This window comes from the organism of the source record quoted next, unplaced genomic scaffold (genome assembly GCF_019419815.1).
Source record: "Pyrus x bretschneideri cultivar Hongxiangsu unplaced genomic scaffold, Pyrus_bretschneideri_v1 Contig83, whole genome shotgun sequence".
Lineage (NCBI taxonomy): Eukaryota > Viridiplantae > Streptophyta > Magnoliopsida > Rosales > Rosaceae > Pyrus > Pyrus x bretschneideri.
The window spans coordinates 432,780-455,233 of NW_025999824.1; the positions used below are offsets into that span (position 1 = coordinate 432,780).

At 35.4% G+C, this 22,454-nt stretch overlaps 1 protein-coding gene and 1 pseudogene across 3 annotated transcripts; one reads left to right on the forward strand and one right to left on the reverse strand.

The window, feature by feature from the left end:
- Positions 1-1,091: 1,091 nt before the first annotated feature.
- LOC103942298 lies at positions 1,092-5,193 on the reverse strand (annotated as a pseudogene).
- A 186-nt stretch (positions 5,194-5,379) lies between these two features.
- LOC103929159 (J protein JJJ2) lies at positions 5,380-8,688 on the forward strand. Of its 3 annotated transcripts, XM_048576021.1 has the most exons (3): positions 5,380-5,581; positions 6,179-6,461; positions 6,588-8,688. In XM_048576021.1, exon 3 carries the CDS (start codon positions 6,600-6,602, stop codon positions 8,520-8,522), a length of 1,923 nt encoding a protein of 640 aa, XP_048431978.1. In that variant the 5' UTR covers positions 5,380-5,581; positions 6,179-6,461; positions 6,588-6,599; the 3' UTR covers positions 8,523-8,688. The 3 variants fall into 3 exon arrangements, with proteins under 3 accessions (XP_048431978.1, XP_048431977.1, XP_009336582.2); XM_048576020.1 differs by having other exon boundaries at positions 6,179-8,688; XM_009338307.3 differs by lacking the exon at positions 6,179-6,461 and having other exon boundaries at positions 5,381-5,581.
- The last annotated feature ends 13,766 nt before the right edge of the window (positions 8,689-22,454 follow it).

A 22,454-nucleotide genomic window follows, 5' to 3' on the forward strand; every position in this document is an offset into this window, starting at 1 on the left:
GTGTGTCTTGTGTCCATCATCTGACCCAATACGAAAAAAATATAACAAAATTAGAAAAAAACACACCAACAACTTTGAGTTTTATACGGAAACAATTCAAGAGCTCAATTGAAGAAAAAAAAATTCTTATATATGACGCGTTTTTCCTAAAGTTTTGGGTTTGACGCGTTTTTCTCTAACATGTACAGTTATCAATAACTTCTACGTGAAAAACCCAAACAAATATGAAATTACATCTAGCAACTTGGGAGATGATCCAATTATTCTACTAGAAAATATCTTCTTCGAGCATAATCCATTAGTAGAAACCACTACTTTCTAGCATGAGATATTGAAATAAAGTGATTAAGGAGTGATGTAATCAGCAAAATAAACCAACATTATTGATTCATTCGACCTTTGAAAATGCAAAAATTCTAGGGTGCTCCGGAATATGAGATACTACTCGTTTTTTAACCTTTAGATCTTGGTTTGTATATTTTTAAACAAAGATTTAACAGTCAAAACACTTAGAATATCTCCTATTTCGGAGTGGCGTAGAAAATTCTTTGAAAGTGAGCAAACTTAGTTGATTCACGTCAAAACCAACTCTGGACCCACATTGAATGATTGAAAGACATTACGACCTACAATAGGTCCCGCTTCAATGATAGATCTTTTCCTGTACATGAAAATGGTGTTAAACAAAGAAATTTACTTAGAACCAAATCTTTGTGCAACTTATTTTTCACTTCACTCATAAAGATGGACTCTACCATCGCGTGAGAAAGTTAAAAAAAAAACGGTTTATACTCTAAGCCAAGATCAAGCCATTGTCATCTACGAGTAAAGAGAAAACCAACAGGTATTATATTTCGACCACATCCTAATTTTCATCAACTAACACCGAAAGGGGAGAATTTGAAACAGCCACTCAAAGGGAGAAAAAGAGAAGCCTAGTTTAGCTCAATTCATGTAAATACGAAACATATTCAAACTATTTTTTTTGTTGGGAACAACCGATGTGCAAACAATCAATAACGGATTTTCGAATTTCCAGTAAGAGGAGAGAAATCAAGAAGTTCACAAAAAAATTGTCAACATCAGTGATATCACCGTTCAAATCTTTCACTAGTATAATTTTATTTATACTAACATCCCCAATCATTAAATCGGCAGGCAACCTCTTGACCAACTCAACCATGCATATAAAAGTGAACGCATGCACAGACACACACTCGCTAACATGGTAGTTGATAGCAGGGAATAGAGGAAACTACAAGTTTGATGCCAACAAAAGTAATAAGATAATCACATTAAGTTAGGAACTGTGAAATTTAAAAGTATTTAAAAGATGACCTTTCCTGAACAAAAGCTTTATGTTCGCCCTCGGCTCAACTCAATGTGTATCATTTATATCAAATCCCAGCACTGAATCATAAGGTGAACTGCAAACGGGGCACAAAATATTAGCAACTTAACAGAAGAAAAATGTAACAAACTAAATGTTAAGAAATTAGTAGCAGATGAAAACAAGCCTCACCTCTATAAGCAATCATCTCCTGCCATTTTCATACGGCCATAACTGAAAAGTACTTCGAAACTGTTTTGAATCCAGAATCATTGCCGTAGGCCTTGCACTTTGAAGTTTACAAGCTTTTTTTGGACTGTCATGGCATACAAGTTATCATTTTGGAAGTTCTCAACACAAATTCCTGGATTGATTTGAAAGTCATGTACCAACAAAGTCTTAGCAAGTTCTCCTCAAGGTTCTTTATATCGGTGTCATTATCTGGAAGTATCAATATATGTCCCGATCAATTAACGCACATTTCCCGTCTCAAAACTAGGCAGTCCCAGGATATATCCCCATAGCACAAGGTGTGCAATCGCCAATAGTCTCCACAAGAACACACGCCATCCTTAAAATGATGAAATCTATTAGCATCCCTCAAAACTATCTCTCTCTGCGTAACTTTAGCTATTAATTTAATTGCAGAATGGCAATCTCCACAAACCCGAATGTTCTTCATCACACAAATGGGCATCCCATGTGGCACCTTCAGGAGCCCATATGCTCACTATGATAACCCAAGCTGTGCCCCTTCTCTTCTTCTTCTACATCATGCAATACAAAGCTGCCATCAGGGCAGTAACCAGCTTCTCTTAATAATACACCCAGTCTCTGTAACTCTCTCATGATCATCTCATGTTCAGGGTGTCCCGTGCCCTCTCCCCCAGTAAACATATGTACATTTTTCTCCACCTCAATCCAGCTACAGCCAGGTGACTTGCGAAGGCTTCTGGCTCTCATGTTTTCCCTCAGCTCTGCAACATCATGCCATCTACCCTGGGGTGCATAAATATTTGATAGCAAGACGTAAGGCCCTGCTTTTTCTGGCTCAAGCTCTGTAAGTTTCTTTGCTGAAACTTCCGCCAAGTCCATTTGCATGTGCTGTCTGCATGCACCTAATAAGGCACCTCAAACAATTGCATCTGCTTCCACTGGCATTTTTTTAATTAAATCTATTGCCTCCTTTACTTGCCCTGCTCGACTAAGCAGATCAACCATACAAGCATAATGTGCAGTTCCATGCTCCACCTGGTACTTTGATTTCATTGTGTCAAAAATCTCAAGACCTTTTTCTACCTTCCCACTATAGCTACACGCTGAAAGAATTCCAACAAAGGTGATTTCATTGGTTGCTATGCGCAAAGAGCACATCTCTTCAAACACTTGTAGAGCTTTATCTCCCAAACCATGTTGGGCATAACCAATGATCATTGAGTTCCACATAACAATATCCTTTGCAGAAAACCTCTCAAATACTTGTTTTGCCTTCACAAGGTTGCCACATTTAACATACATTGTCATCAAAACGGAAGCAACATATACATCAAGATCAAACTGGTTTCTCACCAACTGGGCATGAATCTGTTGACCATGATCATGATTTGCCAAGCTGCCACAAACAGATAGAACACTTATCAAAGAAGGGAAATTCGGCCTTATACCTTCTCTTTGCATCAAAGCAAACAAGTCAAGGGCTTCCAATTCAAAACCTTTGCGTTCGTAAACTTTAATCATCGCACTCCATGTCCGCTCATCCCTATCTCTCATATTATCAAACACTTCCCTTGCTTTAGCTACCCCTCCATTTTTGCCATACCCAAGTATCATGGCATTACAAGCAACAACTGACTTAATCGGCATTGCTTGAAAAAGATCTGAAGCCTCTATGATCCGTCCACACTTAGTGTAACCTATCAGCATTGCTGTCCAAGACACCTCAGTTTTCTCTGGCATCACTTCAAAAAGCTTTCTAGCGATATCCACCTGTTGGTTATGCACATACCCAGATACCATCGTGGTCCAGGAAACAACATTCCTATGCGGCATCTCATCAAAAATCTCATGTGCTTCAGTCAAACGGCCAATCTGAAAATACCCACCAATCATAGTAGTTCTTGCCACAATATCCTTCTTGGGCATCATATCATAAAGCCTACGAGCATCATCAATCCGACCCTCTTGTATCATGCCACCCAACATCACTGTCCACGAAACAACATTCTTTTCAGGCATTTCCCAGAAAAGTGATTCAGCCTCCGAAATCATACCCTCTTGCATGTACCCTCGAACCATCAATGTCCATGAAACAACGTTCCTTTCGGGCATTGAATCAAACACTTTCCTAGCCTCACTAATCATCCCATTCTTGACATACCCAGATATCAAACCATTTCAAGAAACTGTATTCCGCTCCTGCATTTTATCAAAAATCTTTGGGCTTCTCCTGGCTGATTACTTTGGAAGTAACCTCCAACCATTGAGTTCCAAGACACAATATTTTTATCAGGCATTTGATCAAACACCCTTCGGGCTTTCTTAATTTGGCCAAGCCGAGCATACTGAGCAATCTGAGAATTGGTGGAAATAGCAATACCAGTGCCATATTTCCGAGATAGAATAAACCGCGCCAGCATTGTTACGCTAAGATTGCACTACCTACATAAAGAAAACAATTATTCAGAGATTACTAAATAAAGGTTAGAGGTCTAGTCTAATAAACCAGTTCCCTTTTCTTTCCAGCTCAATCTCGAAAACAACACACGATCTTATTTTTATACTGAAAATACAAAGTGAAACATTAATGACCATATTACAACGTGAAATACAAATTACTCCAGACACAAACACACCTCATATTCCTTCTTCTTTGCCAAGCTTTAGCTCCCTACAGAAACACAGATATCAAATTTCCTAATGAACCTCCGAAGAGAAAACAAATTTGCTCCTTCACAAAGCCAAGGATATTAAGTTTCACGCGCAACATCGGTTGTCATATCGAGCCAGGGATCTTCTCGAAAATGGGAAGATCTAGAAAAGGCGGCCAACCTCCTAAAGGGGACTCGAAGATATAGCAAGTAAGTAGCAAGGTTCTCCATTTAGGACTGACTAGAACAACCTGGCGACAGTAATAGAAACAAACAGTAAGCTCTCGTGTCTATTTGCTTGTAACGCTGTGTTCCCCCTCTCAATCTCTCTCGGGAATGCCATCTCTTTCATAATCTCCCCAATGTAATAACAGCAAAATAACACTGTAATTTCTGGCAGCACTGAAAACCGCCGCAGCTGATCAATGAAATACAGGCAAATATCATCCCCTCTTCATCAGATACCCAAATAGTTACCAATTCCATATCGCACTTCACGGACTACCCCTTCTTCTGAATGCAACTATTCTCAATTCCATAAACATATAATGACCTAAAACTAACTACAATCCTAACAACTCCTATCAAAATTCACTTAAAAAAAACCCCAAAAATGCAAAATTATTTTCTCAAAAATCACACTAGTTGAGTGGTTTGAGTTCATATTTTTTATTTCTTTTTGGGCCTTTTCCTAAATAATACCACTTTCACTGACGCAATTGGAAACACACCAGGAACATCAAAATTTGCCAATGAATCCATACACAAGAATTCAAAACAGGAAAAAAAAAAATCAACTGTATAGAAAAAAACTAATAGAGTAAATAAACATTGAAGATTTGATGACAAGAAATCTCACCTTCGAGTTTAGGGCATATTCATATATTTTCTGGTCGGATCAAATCGAACAGCAGCTGTGGCTACTGCTGAGTTGTCTGAGAAGGAGAAGCAAAGAAGGAGAAGAAGACGGGTCGATGTGGTGGTGCGCGTTTAGGGTTTAGGGTTTAGGGTAGTCGACGAAGAGAGAAGCAGCATTCGCGGCGGCGGGGCATTTTCCAAATTTCTCCGACCGGGAAATTGAGAATTACATGTAATTTTCAAAAACATATAAGGGTATTACAGGAATTCCAACACTTTTTAAACCTGCAACTGCAACCCTCCCAGTCGTTGCTGCTAGATACTGCCCCGTAGCTTTTAGAAAAAGCGGCTTTTATCCACCGCACCGAATAAATAAATAAAGACTCCGTCTGGCGTCTCTCTCACTCTCTGCTCCTTCTCTCAATACCCAGACCCTAACCCTAACCCAAAAACACCATACGCGAATTCCCTCAACTTTTTTCACTCCAATTACACACAATTTCGATAAGCCCTAATAAAAGAGAAGGTATGATTTTGTTGTTTAATTTTGATTTCAGTTTCTAGATTAATCTGCTTTGTGTCCTAATTTGTTTTAGTATACCAAATTGTGAGTGAATTTTATGATTCGTGTGCTGTTTTACCCCTCAGTTTCCTCATATTTACCTTTATTTCTCATATGGGTCACTGGTGTTTTGGTCTGTTTTGCTAGTATATATCAAAAAGCTTGCAGCTTTGTGTTGCCTGTTCAATGAGCTTCAACTCCATGAATATGTGGCTGCAGAGAAAACCAAGAAATGGGGGCATGGAATACTTGATTTTTTATTTTTTTATTTTTTATTTTTTTATTTTTTTTTGCTTTTAACTTATTTGTGTTACTTGGCCAACTTGGAAACTTAGCACCCCACTTAATTGATTGGTTTGGTTACTACTACCATTTACCATAAGATACAAACTGTCGTTCTCTTTTCATTTTCCTATGCTTCTCAGGAAGTTGGATTTTGCAACTTCTTAATCATATGTTGAGTGTTGGATATCCCTGCAAATTTCGAGCCTCACTATGTTTTTGTTTGACATCAGTCTTTCGCATATCCATGGTGTTTATTTTTGTTTTTATTCTGAATAGGTTTTGTGTCAGGAATATTTGAAGGAGTAAATGGATTCTTTTGAAAGTGGTTATTGAACTCTGCATCATTTTATTTGTGAGTGAGCAAATTACTGCTGTATGATGGGTATGGAGAATCTACGAATCAATGAATATCCGATCATGGAATTATTTGCAATTGAATTTAGCTTCATCTTTAATTTGACCTTTAGATACATGTACACAAAGCATGATCGCGAACCGGCATTGATGTTTGGTGATTACGCTGGTCAAATATATTAGTGTGTTTGAGCTTCTTGAGTTGGTTGGTTATTACTAATTTGTGCTTCTAATCTATTATACACACACACACATACACACACACACACACACACATATATATATATATATGCTCTCTCTCTGTGAAATCTCTGACAAACTAATTTTACAGAAAATAAAGGAAATGGAAGAATCAGAGAAAGAAGCTCAGCGGCTAAAATCTCTAGCCGAGGTCAAATACAAAGACTCCAACGTCAAATCAGCCCTCAAATATGCAAAACGTGCCGAGCGCCTGTGCCCAAGCATGGAAGGCATCTCCTCCATGGTCACTGCCTTAAAGATCATCCATACGGCCTCCAAAAGCCCCAATCCCGACTGGTACAAGGTCTTGCAGGTGGAGCCCTTTGCTCACATCAACACCATTAAGAAGAACTACAAGAAGCTCGCGTTTCTTCTCCACCCTGATAAGAATCCTCATGCCGGTTCCGAAGAGGCTTTCAAACTCGTCAACGAGGCCGTTCGATTCCTTTCTGACAAGCTTAGGAGGAAGGAGTATGATATGAAACTCAGGATTAGGATTCAGGATGAGAAGATAAAAGAAAGTGGTGTTGGGGGTTTAGGTTCGAGTATGGGGGTGGAGAGTGACACCTTTTGGACTGCCTGTTCGACGTGCCGGCTTTTGCACCAGTTTGAGAGGAGGTATTTGGGGCATAATTTGGTTTGCCCAAGTTGTAGGAAGAGCTTTAAGGCTCTGGAGGTTGAAAATGGTGAGAATGCCAAGATTAGGACTAGTGAGAGATTAAGGAAAGCGAGTTTGGCATCAAAAGGGGGAATGAGTAGTGAAGGATTGGGGAAGAGAGTGAGTAACAATGGTGAAATAAATGGTGGTACTGGTGGGAGAAGGAAAAGTGATGAGTTGCAGAGGAAGGGTGAAGTAGGAACAGGAGATTTAGACAGTCAAGTGAGTGCTGGGAGAAGGAAGAGAGGTGTTTTGGAGAGGAAAGGTGAAGGGGGAACTGGGGATGTGGATTGTCAAGTTACCTGTGGTGATGCTGGTGAACTGAGTAGTTTGAGGTTGAGGAGGAGAATGAGTAGTGTTGGAGAGGTGATGGAGAGGTCTAAACCAAAGAAGGCAAAAACCGGTGATGAAATGATGACATTGGCAGAAATTAAGCAAAAGGTCCGAGAGGGGAAGTTGAAGATGAAGGACAAGGAGGATGAAAGAGATAAGGAGAAGGGGGAGAGGCTGAGGCTGGGGCATGAAAATTTAAAGAAGGGTAAGAATTTAAAGGTTGAGAGACGCGCTGCTCCAAAGAAGAAGGATTTTGAAAGTGATAAAAGTAGGGGCATGTCAATAGAGAAGAGCATCAGGGGGTCTAAGAGTGGGGATCTGGAAATTATGGTGGTAGAGGATTCAGATTTTTATGATTTTGATAAAGATAGAGTGGGGAGGAGTTTTGAGAAAGGGCAGGTTTGGGCTATATACGATGATAATGATGGAATGCCAAGGCTTTATGGTTTGATTGATGAGGTTGTTTCTGTCAAACCTTTTGAGGTGAAAATGAGTTGGTTGGATCTTCAGAATAATGGTGATGAGTGGCTTGCCTCTTCAGAGAAAATGGGATTCCATGTGTCTTGTGGGAGGTTTAAAGTTTCCAGAAAGACTTCAATTAATTCATTGAATGTATTCTCTCATCTCGTGGATTGTGAAAGGGTGGCAAGAGAGATTTATCGGATTTATCCGAAGAAGGGGTCAGTGTGGGCGCTTTATAATGAAGCAGCTTTGGATGCAGAGGGAAGAAACCTGTCTGTTAAAGACAAGCGGTGTTACGACATAGTTTTGTTTCTGACAACTTATAGTGAGATGCACGGTATGAGTATAGGTTATCTTGAGAAGGTTGATGGGTTCAAGACAGTATTTAAGAGAAGGGAGATCGGGTCTCATGCTGTTAGGTTGCTGGAAACCAGTGATGTTAGGTTGGCTTCACACCAAATACCTTCTAGGAAGCTCTCGGGTGATGAGGCTCCAAACATTTTTAAAGACTGCTGGGAACTTGATCCTGCTTCTCTTTCTCCGGATTTACTTACATTTGGTTTGGGAAGATAGGTTTAGACTATAGTTGTGAAAGCAGAGAGCTATTCGTGTAGCCTTTTCTTCTTCTTTTTTTGGGGTTCAAAGTGCGATATGCTGCTGTACATCCAGTACCCTACTGAGGTGATTTTTGTAGCAAATGAGGGTATTGCTGAACTACAATCTAATCAGTTGCTGTGACTATATAATCTTCCATTTTTTTTCTTTTGGAAATTGATTAAATGCTGGTTTACAATCAAAAGATAAATATGTATGTATACTGATTAATGTGAAGCAGCTGTTTTTCTGTTCTTCTCTTATCTTGGACAAACAGGCTCTTATTTTCTTTTCGCCCAAGCTTTAGGTTATTGACCAAAAAACAATGGAAATGGTCATCATTACTCAGTATTGATAAACAAAATTAAAAAACACTCAGCTTTTGAAAATTAATCACATATAATCCATTCGAACCTCTCAGTCTCTCAAGACATCAAATAAAGAGTAAATTCTAGCGCGCTCTCCCTCTCTCTCTCTTTCTCAACCAATTTTCCTATCCTAATTAAGGGACTGTTTGTCAAGAGAAATGACAGGAAAGTTGGGGGATGTCGGGTTGCTACAACCCATCTCTCTCTGTCTCCCGCTGCTTGAGGCAACGGTAAATCTGACCTCTCTTATTTTTTTCCTTGTAAAATTTTAAAGCTTCAGTGTTTAGTTTCTGGGATGCTATCATTAATCTTTCAAGTAATTGAAATACGAATTTTTTTTTTTATATTTATGATTTAAGCAGAGCAGATGGATACTCCATAGATGTCCCAATCCAATATCTACATTTTGGAAACTTTTTCCTTTTCAAAACATTGTTTTCAGTAGAAGTAGTGTTCTTGGGTTATGTCCTTATAAGTTCAGAGCTGATTTATTCTGGGATTACACATTTCCTTGTGATTCCTTTCGGTTATGTCATATATTAATTGGTTGATTTCTCACAAATTTATTGTATCATATTTCGTGTTTTTTAGGGTGGGGGAGAACTGTTACTTATTATTTGACATTGCAAAATTTTGATGTGCAGGAATCAGGATAAGTGTTGTATTGTAGCTACGGTTGTAAATCTTGATTCATTGCACCGATTACTTTGGAAGTAGTACAAGTTTCGACGGTTTTCTGCTTCTTTCAATCATATCTAATTGCAGTCGTGAGATGGAGAGTGCAGAGTGCTAGTCAAGAATATTGAGTAGCAGAAAATGGTAATCCCGGTTCTCCCTTATTTTCTGTTTTGTAGATTTGAAAATGGCGTGTCATGTGAAGGAGAATTCTGTCTCATTTGTCTCCCTCAATGAGACTTTGTGTCAAGGCATTAGTTGATTATTTTGTTCAAATACTAAGCTAGCATTCTTATTTGACCATAAGCAAAACGTTGGAATTCGATATTGATTATGTGATTGAGAGAGCTTAAGTTGATAGATGATTTGTTTGTATGGTTTGCAACCCCAGCACTCATTGGCTGCTGGGAAAGTGTGAGAAGTTAAAATTAGCACTTCTGTGGGTTTTTCATATTATGAGCAGCCTGCAGGCTAATTATAAAAACATTGCAAGAATAAGACAATTGTCCAAGGTAGACTTGTGTTGAGAGAGTTGTGATTTGGATTTGAAACAGAGTTTCTGAAGAGTGCATTGACTCTATTCTCTATGCTTCTCTTCTGCAATTTCCGAGCTACTGATTGCCCTTCTTTTTACTATTTTTCCTCCCATTACTGGTGGCAAATTTCTTGCACAAATTTTGCTGAATTAGATCGTTTTTGTTAGCCAATGTAGGCTTTAGTTGCTCAAGTGGATGCAAATATGATACTGGGTTTGTTAGCATGACTTGATAGTGTTTGGCTTATTGTCGCCGTATGTACCCGAGTCTAACTCCCACATTTTGTGACTACACTATCTAATGGTACGTGTTATTCCGCTCTCATTTTCTTCACATGCACTCCTCTTTTTTCTACCTTGTGATTGAATAAATCATAAGAGAATCAAAGCGGCAAAAACAAGGGGAGAAGTACAGAGCGATAAAGTGAGTTAAAATCACTTACCTAACTAATTATTCGGATGATTGGCAGTTGACGATTAATTGATTTTTGATAATTATCAATAAGTAATGTAATAAGTATGTGATCGTTGACTGGCACATCATGTGATCGACTAATATGCTAAAAGAAAATGTGATCTGTACAAGCTAGTTCAAGTGTTCAACTGTTGATTAGTTGGCTTTGCAAGCAGGTGGTGCACATCCAACTAAAACTCGGACCCCAAATTTCTACCCCTACGTGGTTTGGCCGGAATCCGAACCAATCCAGGTGCTCAATTTCAACCTCAGGTATTAAGTTATATCCCCCAAGCTAGCAGATATGTGGACACTCCGAGTCCATGCAAAGGTCATTTATGTCATATACATATTTTTTTATACTGACTAGTTGTTATGATATTGCCAAGTTTTATTTAGAATCTTTATTGGGATTACAATTGTTTTTCAGCTTTTTATGTTTGTGTTGCTCGGTTTGTATTAGGGACTTTCTGTTCTTTGAAGGAAAGATTATTGAAGAGAATAAATAAGGTCTCAAGTGGTCTCAAGTGGAGTTGCTGAAGTGCCACAATAAATTAAGCAAACTGAAGAAATAGGTGATAATATGGTTTTTAATTTACAAAAATTTTGTTTATAAATTTAGTTTTTGTAGTATTACTTCTTTTATTTTATAATGTTTAATGCAAAGTAATTTTTTTTTTCTCAGGTGAGCAGTATGTTTGAGGATATTTCTAAATCTTAATTTCCACTTTTTCTCGGTTTTTGTAAGCTTGTAATTTTACTTGTCATTTGATTATAAGAATGTAAACCTTATGAGTTTGTTTATATGGCGCTATAGTCAAACATAGGAGAATTTAACTGAACTAGCCTCTTTGCACATGTCTATGCCCGACCGAGATGCGTTTTTTCAATTATGCACAATTGAATATAAAAATTATCTTTTGAATAATGAGCAATTGAATATTGTCAATTTTTTTAATAATTATTGACTTATGTGTGTGTGTGTGTGTATCTGGCTTCTACAACCTTTGTTTCCTGTATGTATATTTTCAAAACATGTAAACACCCGCAACATTACGTGGGTACTTTTGCTAGTACATTTTAAAGGAAAATAATCCCATTAATTATAATTAATTAACAGAAACTCCCATCAATTATAATTAAGACTCGTTTGGGAAGTATTTTTAAATGGTTGAAAGCTTTTTTTTTTAAAAAAAAAAAGTTTTTGAAACCAATCTTAGTAAAAATGCAAGTTAATTCTATAATTTTTTTTTTTTAAAAAAAGGTTTTTGAAACCAATCTTAGTAAAAATGCAAGTTAATTCTATAAAAACACATGAAATGCTTCCTACAAGAAGCATCAGTTATATGTCATGTAAGAAGCCCTTCAAGTACTTTTAGAACCTAAAAATATTTTGCTTAAAAACAATTTATGTAATTTTAAACATTTCTTAAAACGAGCCTTTATTGTCATCTTATCAAAGAATGTAGCATCTATAGAGATTTGATAATGGAATCCTCGTTTTGTATAATAATATGTTACATACTATATAATATTCATCATTTTATATAATTTACTACCTGGAATAAACTATTCTTTAGTCGTCTATTTTCTGTGAAATGTAAAACAGAAAATCCTCCAAAAATAATTTCAGTGTGCATACGTGGTGTGTCTGCATGCAAAACGTCCACAGAAGAGACAGGCCAACCCGGTTTTCATCAAAGCTACAAAAAATAACAAAAAGAAAGAAGAAGAAAAAACGTGAACAAAATAACGCCTTTCAGTTAAATTTAAATAAACCGAAAACAAGGAGTTACAAACACGAAATACTTTCATATCAAATTATTATTATTTTAATTTAAAAAAAATTACCTGGTAGCTTCACTATGGCAGTTCATATTTTCAGAGACTGAGAAGATTCACAGAGGCATTTCAGCCTTTCCTGGCCATCATCGTGTGATTCACCAACACTAGGAATCAAATTTTGGCAATGTCGTGTGGAGTATGGGCCTATAATTCGTCCTCAACTATTGGGTCATCCCGTGGTGGTTCATACCAAATTATTTTAGATAATGCTATGTAAACCAAAATTTTAAATCAAATTTGCAAACCAAATAATATGTCACCAATAGAAAATAAGCACGATAATCAAGAAAGAAGAAAAAGAAACGTGAATAAAATAATGCCTTTCAGTAAAATCCAAAAAAACTGAAAACAAGGAGTTATAAACATGAAATACTTCCATATCATAATATATTGTTTTTAATTTTATAAAGAGGACCAGCTAGTGGCTACGTTACATCAGTCCATCTTTTTTGGGGTCGAGAAGATTCACAGATGTATTTTAGCCTCCCCTGGCTATTATCATGTGATTCACTAGCGCCAGGAATCAAACTCAAAAAGTGTTGTGTGGAGTACGGGTTTATAATTCGTCCCTAACCACTGAGTCACCCCGCGGTGGTTCATATCAAATTATTTCGGATAATGTTATAGAGACCAAATTTTTAAACCATATTTGCAAACCAAATGATATGTCACCAATAGAAAATAAGCACGGTAATCAAGAAAGAAGAAAAAGAAATGTGAATAAAGTAACGCCTTTTAGTAAAGTCCAAATAAACCAAAAATAAGGATTTATAAACACGAAATACTTTCATATCAAAATCTGTATTTTTTAATTTTAAAAAGACGATCAGATGGTGGCTTCGTTACAGCAATCCACCTTTTAAGGGCCAAGAAGATTCACAGAGATATTTCAGCCTCCCTTAGCCACTATTGTGTGATTTACCAGTGGTAGGAATTGAACTCAGGAAGTACCTTGTGGAGTACGAGCCTATAATTCGTCCTCAACAATTGGGCTACACCTTGACGGTTCATATCATATTATTTCGGATAATGTTGTGGAGACCAAAATTTTAAACTAGATTTGCAAATCAAATGATGTGTTATCAATAAAAAATAAAGCATGGTAATCAAGAAAGAAGAAAAAAAATGTGAATAAAATAACACCTTTCAGTAAAATCCAAATAAACCGAAAACAAGAAGTTATAGACATGAAATACTTCCATATCAATTTTTTTTTTCATTTTTAAAAAAGGGGACCAAATAATGGCTTCGCTATGGCAGTCCACCTTATCAGGGGCGGGGAAGATTCACAGAGGTATTTTAGCTTCCCCTGCCCATCATCGTGTGATTCACCAACGCTAGGAATCGAACTCAAGAGTGCCGTGTGGAGTACAGGTCTATAATTCGTCTCCAACCACTATGCCACTTTGTGGCGGTTCATATCAAATTATTTCAGATAATGCTATGAAGACCAAATTTTTAAGCCAAATTTGCAAGCCATATGATTTGTCATTAATAGAAAATAAGCATGGTAATCAACATTTAAGTAATAATCCAATCATCACATCCACATTATTTGGTTTACAAATTTTGATCGAAAAATTTAGCCTCTTTAGCATTATTCAATTATTTCAGTCTCTCTATGCTTGCAAGTTAGTGTGGGTCCAAAATTTTGCATGGATGGAGTCCACGTGGCCACCATTTAAAATTTGAGAAATCAAGCAATTATAAGAGTGCAATCCGTTTCACGCCTTGATCAGAGAGGCTAAGTAGCTAGATTCATTCATACACTGCTCTCTCTCTCTCTCTCTCTCTCTCTCTCTCTCTCTCTTGCAGACACTAGGAAAATGAAGAAGCAAATAGCGACCTCAGCCTCAATCAGGGAAGGAAATCCGCAGACGAAAAGAAGATGCAAAAATGACGAGCAAGGCAGCTCAGAAAAAAGAAGAGTGATGAATGGTGATGGAGTGAACTATGGCCAACAAGTTTTGACGAGACAAATGGATACAGAGCTGCAGATGACGAAGGACGATGAGGTAAAAGAACACCGCCTGAAGGAAGAGGTGAAAACCGAAGACGAGAAAGAGGAAGTGAAAAGAGAGGTGGAGGTGGAGGAGGAGGTGGGTGCAAAGAAGCCTGGTTTTACTCAACCTAATCAAAATGCTGATCAAGGGAAAACTGCTACTGAACCACCGCCACAGCCGACAACCAATAACAGTGAAGAGAATATGGAATTAGAACTTGGACTGAGTCAGTTGGGTTGGACTCCTTGGAGTAGCAAGGAGGAGCAGGAATTGTGGTTCGACGGAGATTTTTCTAGTGGCCTTGGGAATCCCTATGGTGATTATTTTTGAAAGTCTAGGTTTTCTTTCTGTAATAGAGTTTTATTTTATTGGTTAGATTATTATGGTATTTTAAACAAATGATATTTTGAATGCGGTCTCTAGTCCCTAACATTTTTTGACTAAAACCTTAATGGTATTCAAAGTTTGATCAAGGTCCCTTGAGTTTATACACCTCATTATATTACTATTAATATTTATAGTTTTATAGTTTTGACATTAATTGTTTTATGAGATTTATAATCCTATAAATTTAAAATTCCCTCATTATAATACTATTAGAAACGGCTACAATAAAAAAAATTCAAACATAAATAATAAGAAATAATAAATGGCAAAAGAATGTATCCATAGTGTTAAAAAAATTGGTACATTTTACCAAAAAAAAAAGGGTACATTTCACATATAACAAAGTGGTACATTAATAAAGAAGAATGGGTACATTATAAATAGATTAGGGTACAAATAAAAGATTGAAAAATTATGAGTACAAATGAAATTTTTAAAAATATGGGCGCAAAAAGAAATTAATCCATGGGTACAAATTAAAACTAAAAAGAAAATACTACAATTTTTTTTTAAAAAAAAGTTGCAAATTAAAAGTGGGTACAAACTAAAAATATAAATATATAATACAAAGTTTAGCCATAAAACATAAATATATTATATGTAATTTTTCTATCATTGATTAATTATACAATGTCACGTGATGGTAAACACATGGGCACAATTACAAATAGAACTTTAAAAAATATGGGCACAAAAAGAAATTAATATATGGGTACAAATTAAAATTGAAAAGAAAATTGGTACAAATTAAAAATAGGCACAAACTAAAAATAAAAATATATGATAAAAAATTTAGCCATAAATATAAATATACTAATTGCAACATTTTTAACACTAAATGAATATATTTAAAAATAAAAATATTTTATTATTAAAACAATTAATGATATTATTAATACCCAATGACCTTGATCAAAAATTGAAAAGTAATAAGATTTTAATCAATGGAGTAGCAAAAGGAGGGATGAGAACCTAATTTCTCCTTTAAACAATGTTATTTATGAACCCTTTTTAAAAACTTCATCTCTGCCCCATTTTTTTCTTCCAATTATGTCATTCTTTTACTAATTATTAACTTAATAATTGGGCTATTTATACCAGACTGCCAAATAAGTTACAGACACATTAAAAACTCTCACAACCTCACTGTCGTCGCACCCTTTGCTCACATTGTATGTGAGCAAATGTTCGTATATATATAAATACAAAATAAACGAAAATAAAATAGGGAGGGGTAAATTAATACCCTCGACTGCTGGGTTTATTGTTTTAGAAACTTTTAAACCCGACACTAAATAAAGATATCAAAGATTCATAGTAGAATAAAACAAGACTCAACATTTCAATGTTTTTTTTTTTAAATTTTTTTACAAATGATAATCTATACTAATCTACACTAAAGAGAGAGAAAGGATTTGAGCTTGTAATGCAATGGATTAAGGAAGGCCCTAAACTACTAGGAAGATCCACTACTTGTCTATTTTAATGAATAATATATGATTTTTTAAGACATTATTATGTGTGATGAAATGGTTTTTTTAAGGTACATGATAATTAATAAATTCCCTTATTTTTATTTCAAAACATTAAAAATTTAAAAGCAACCACTAGTAAAAAAAAACCCCTTACGACGAAACACACATTATCGCGAAAAATAACTTTGCCCGACTAAATCCAAATATTTCGTCGCCTAAACCCAATTTATTTTCTATTTTATTTAATTTTATATTTTAAATTGTAAAATAAATTATTTTCTTAGTTTTTATTTTTTAAATTTTGCTCGACGAATATTAATATTTCGTCGCCTAAACCCTATTTATTTTATTTTTATTTAATTTTATATCTTATATTGTTAACCTAAATTATTTTCTTTGCTCGACGAATCAACATTTCATCACCTACTTTATATTTTAAATTGTAAAATAAAATTATTATTTTTTATTATTTTTAAAAACTTTGTGCGACGAATACTCATTGACACACCTCGACCCGGAATGTCCACTAGGACTCCGAATTGAGTTATGCTGGCCGACACTTGGAAGGTGACGAAGTCATAAAGTGTAGTGATGTGGAAAATATGAATAAATTTAAACCGAAAAGTGCCTAAATGTAAGAGTGCGCTGTGAGTGGAAATGAACCTATTTCACACGTGATGTCAGAGCATAAGTAAAGTACAGTAGAGTGGATTGAGAATCATACCATTAAAGGTAATCTCCAATACCAAGATTTGCCACGAATCATCGTCAATAAGAAAGCTCAACTATTAAAACCTGTAGGGGCGAAAAATAAGGTTGAGTGGGCCTAAAAATAAAGTTTTATAAAAACCGTTTTGAAAGCCTTATAACCCTTCACCGTAAAACAAGTATAGTTTCCAAAATATACATACTACGTATAGTACCGTAGCTTGCAAAATCTTAAGAATTCATTACGGCACAATATCTCGTAACTAAGGGCAGGATATCTAAAATCACAAAATCTCAACAGTAATATAAGTAAAATCAGGTGCTCAAACAATCTATGCTAGCACACAAGTTGAAGTCGCCTAATGCGACCTATACGACTGAACTGATGCTCATCAATCTATGCTAGCACATGAGTCAGAGTTGCCCAATGCAACCTGTACGACAAGATTAGGTGTAATCATAATATACGCTCTAATGCTACAATCACATGAAGACTGGTGCTATTCGCGGTTACCTACGAGTTGGAGTTGCTTAATGCAACCTGTATGACAGGACTGGCACCTACTTGGATCCAAGGCGAGCGTACGGTGCGGAGGTGAACATACACGTGAAAGACTGGCCCTGGCCTTAGGCGAGCACTAACACGGGGGTGCAGCAACGATGAGCATACTACATAAATATAAGCATGCCACAGTGATTCGATAGTTCTAATCAACATACTAACATTCATAGCCGTAGATATAATTATGGCATCAAAGATCATAAGCATACCTATGTATCCCGTAGGATGTAGCATATTTCATAAATTCCGTCATTTCGCTAATTCTTATAAACTTTAGTCTAATCCAGACATACGTAAGAAATTCTTTTTCAAAAGCATAAATGGAAACTATCAATCACACACACACACACACACACACACACACACACACACACACATATATATATATATATATATTAAATCACGACTCAGAATTCTTATCGATAGAACACGTAACTTACATAAAACACATCCCCAAGGACGTTCTCGGATGATTTGTAACCCATTGATCAAAAGTCAACCGTCGGTCAAAGGTCGACGGTAGCATCCACAATCCTAAGTAACTCGATACGGAAGATTCGCACCTCGGATTTTCAATGCGTAACTTCCTAAGAGTTTTAATAAGCTTCTAGAACAACATCCTAAAGTTTTCTCAAATGATCAAATGGTTATTTGGTGTCAAAAGAACATTATTTTTGTATTTGGAGTGTATTTGTACTGTTTTGAGCAATCGTGGGATAAAACGAGTGTGTGTTTGATACGTTTTGGTGCTTAAGCAAATAAACATATATAATATGCTTCTAAGACATTCATAATGTGTTCTCAAAAGATCAAATGTTATTTTGTGTCAAAACTACACTATTTTTGTATTTGGAGTGCATTTGCACTGTTTTAAGCATTCGTGTGATAAAACGAGTGTGTGTTTGACACGCTTTGGAACTTAAGCAATTAAACACATAATTTAAGCTACTAAAGCATTACTAATGTGTTGTCAAAAGATCAAATTCTTATTTGGTGTCAAAAGTACACCATTTTTCAATTTGGAGTGTATTTGCACTATTTTAAGCATTCGTGGGATATAACGAGCGTGCATTTGACACGCTTTGGAACTTAAGCAAATAAACACGTAATTTATGCTACTAAGATTTTAATAATGAGTTCTCCAAGGATCAAATTTTTATTTGGTGTCAAAAGTACACTATTTTTGTATTTGGAGTGTGTTTGCACCGTTTTAAGCATTTGTGGGACATAACGAGCATGTGTTTATCATGCTTTGGACCGTAAGCAAATAAACACATGTAGTATGCTACTAAGACATTAATAATGAGTTCTCAAAAGTTCAAATGCTTATTTAGTGTAAAACAAAACTATTTTTCTATTTTTGAATGTATTTGCACCGTTTTAAGCATTTGAGGGATATAAGGAACGTGCATTGGTCAAGCTTTCCAACATAAGCAAATAAAAACATATAATATGCTACTAAGACATTAATAATGTGATCTCAAAAGATCAAATGCTTCTTTGGTGTCAAAAGTACACTATTTTTCAATTTGGCGTGTACTTGCACTATTTGAAGCATTCGTGGGATAAAACGAGCGTGTGTTTGACACGCTTTGGAGCTTAAGCAAATAAACACATATAATAAGCTTCTAAGGCATTAATAATGTGTGCCCAAAAGATCCAATGCTTATTTGGTGTCAAATGTACACTATTTTTGTATTTGGAGTGTATTAACACTGTTTAAAGTATTCATGGGATAAAACGAGCGAGCGTTTGACACGCTTTGGAGCTTAAGCATAAAAACACAAATAATATGCTTCTGAGAAATTAATAATGTGTTCTCAAAAGATCAAATCCTTATTCGGTGTCAAATGTACACTATTTTTGTATTTGGAGTGTAGTTGCACTATTTTAAGCATTCGTGGGATATAATGAGTTCTCAAATGATGAGTTCTCAAATCCGGTACTAAGACATTAATAATGATTTCTCAAATGATCAAAATCTTTTTTGGTGTCAAAAGTACACTATTTTTGTATTTGGAATGTATTTGCTTTGTTTTAAGAATTCATGGGACATAACATGTGTGTGTTTGTCACGCTTTGGAACTTAAGCAAACAAACACATATAATATACTACTAAGACATTAATAACGAGATCTCAAAAGATCAAATGCTTATTTGGTGTCAAAAGTACACTATTTTTGTATTTGGAGTACATTTGTGCCGTTTTAAGCATTCGTGTGATAAAACGAGCGTGCATTTGACACACTGTGGAGCTTAAGCAGGTAAACACATATAATACGGTACTATGACATTAATAGTGAGTTCTCGAAAGATCAAACGCATTTTTGGTGTCACAAGTACGCTATTTTTATATTTGGAGTGTATAATATGCAGCTAAGACATTAATAATGAGTTCTCAAAAGATAAAATGTTTATTTGGTGCCAAAAGTACACTATTTTTGAATTTTGAGTGTGTTTGCACTATTTTAAGCATTCGTGGGATAAAACGAGCGTTTGTTTGACACACTTTGGAGCTTAAGCAAATAAACATGTATAATACACTACTAAGACATTAATAATGAGCTCTCAGATGATCAAATGCTTATTTGGTGTCAAAAGTGCACTCTTTTCGTATTTTGAGTGTATTTGCATTGTTTTGAGCATTCTGGAATAAAACCATCGTGCGTTTGTCACGCTTTGGAACATAAGTAAACAAATACATATAATATGCAACTAAGGCACAAATAAGGAGTTCTCAAAAGATAAAATGCTTATTTGGTGTCAGAAGTACACTATTTTTGTTTTTTGAGTGTATTTGCATTGTTTTAAGCATTCGTGGGATGAAATGATTGTGCGTTTGACACGCCTTGGAACTTAAGCAAACAAACACATATAATATGCAACTAAATCATTAATAATGAGTTCTCTAAAGATCAAATTCTTATTAGGTGTGAAAAGTACACTATTTTTATATTTGGTGTGTACTTCCATAGTTTTAAACATTCATTGGATGAAATGAGCGTGCTTTTGACACGCTTTGGAAATTAAGCAAACAAACACATATAATATGCTACTAAGACATTAATAATGAGTTCTTAAAAGATAAAATGTTTATTTGGTGTCAAAAGTACACTATTTTTGTATTTTGAGTGTATTTGCGCTATTTTAAGCAGTCATGGGATAAAACCATCGTGCGTTTGACATGATTTTGACCTTAAGCAAACAAACACATATAATACGCTACTAAGATATTAGTAATCAGTTCTCAAAAGATCAAATGCTTATTTGGCATCAAAATTACACTATTTTTCGATTTGGAGTGTATTTGCACTGTTTTAAGCATTCGTGGGATAAAACCATCGTGCATTTGACACACTTTAGAACTTAAGCAAACAAACACATATAATATGCTACTAAGACATTAATATAGAGTTCTCAAAAGATCAAATGCTTATTTGGTGATAAAAGTATACTATTTTAGTATTTTGAGTGTATTTGCACTGTTTTAAGCATTCGTGGGATAAAACAATCGCGCGTTTGACACGCTTTGGAACTTAAGAAAACAAACACATATAATACGCTGCTAAGACATTAATAATGTGGTCTCAAAAGATCCAATGCTTATTTGGTGTCAAATGTACACTATTTTTGTATTTGGAGTGTATTTCCACTGTATAAAGTATTTGTGGGATAAAACGAGCGTACGTTTGACACGCTTTGGAGCTTAAGCATAAAAACATGTATAATATGCTTCTAAGAAATTAATAATGTGTTCTCAAAAGATCGAATGCTTATTCGGTGTCAAATGTAAACTATTTTTGTATTTGGAGTGTAGTTGCACTATTTTAAGCATTCGTGGGATATAATTAGTTCTCACATGATGAGTTCTCAAATCGGTACTATGACATTTATAATGAGTTCTCAAATGATCAAAATCTTTTTTGGTGTCAAAAGTACACTATTTTTGTATTTGGAATGTATTTGCTTTGTTTTAAGAATTCATGGGACATAACATGTGTGTGTTTGTCACGCTTTGGAACTTAAGCAAACAAACACATATAATATACTACTAAGACATTAATAACGAGATCTCAAAAGATCAAATGCTTATTTGGTGTCAAAAGTACACTATTTTTGTATTTGGAGTACATTTGTGCCGTTTTAAGCATTCGTGTGATAAAACGAGCGTGCATTTGACACACTGTGGAGCTTAAGCAGGTAAACACATATAATACGGTACTATGACATTAATAGTGAGTTCTCGAAAGATCAAACGCATTTTTGGTGTCACAAGTACGCTATTTTTATATTTGGAGTGTATAATATGCAGCTAAGACATTAATAATGAGTTCTCAAAAGATAAAATGTTTATTTGGTGCCAAAAGTACACTATTTTTGAATTTTGAGTGTGTTTGCACTATTTTAAGCATTCGTGGGATAAAACGAGCGTTTGTTTGACACACTTTGGAGCTTAAGCAAATAAACACGTATAATACACTACTAAGACATTAATAATGAGCTCTCAGATGATCAAATGCTTATTTGGTGTCAAAAGTGCACTCTTTTCGTATTTTGAGTGTATTTGCATTGTTTTGAGCATTCTGGAATAAAACCATCGTGCGTTTGTCACGCTTTGGAACATAAGTAAACAAATACATATAATATGCAACTAAGGCACAAATAAGGAGTTCTCAAAAGATAAAATGCTTATTTGGTGTCAGAAGTACACTATTTTTGTTTTTTGAGTGTATTTGCATTGTTTTAAGCATTCGTGGGATGAAATGATCGTGCGTTTGACACGCCTTGGAACTTAAGCAAACAAACACATATAATATGCAACTAAATCATTAATAATGAGTTCTCTAAAGATCAAATTCTTATTAGGTGTGAAAAGTACACTATTTTTATATTTGGTGT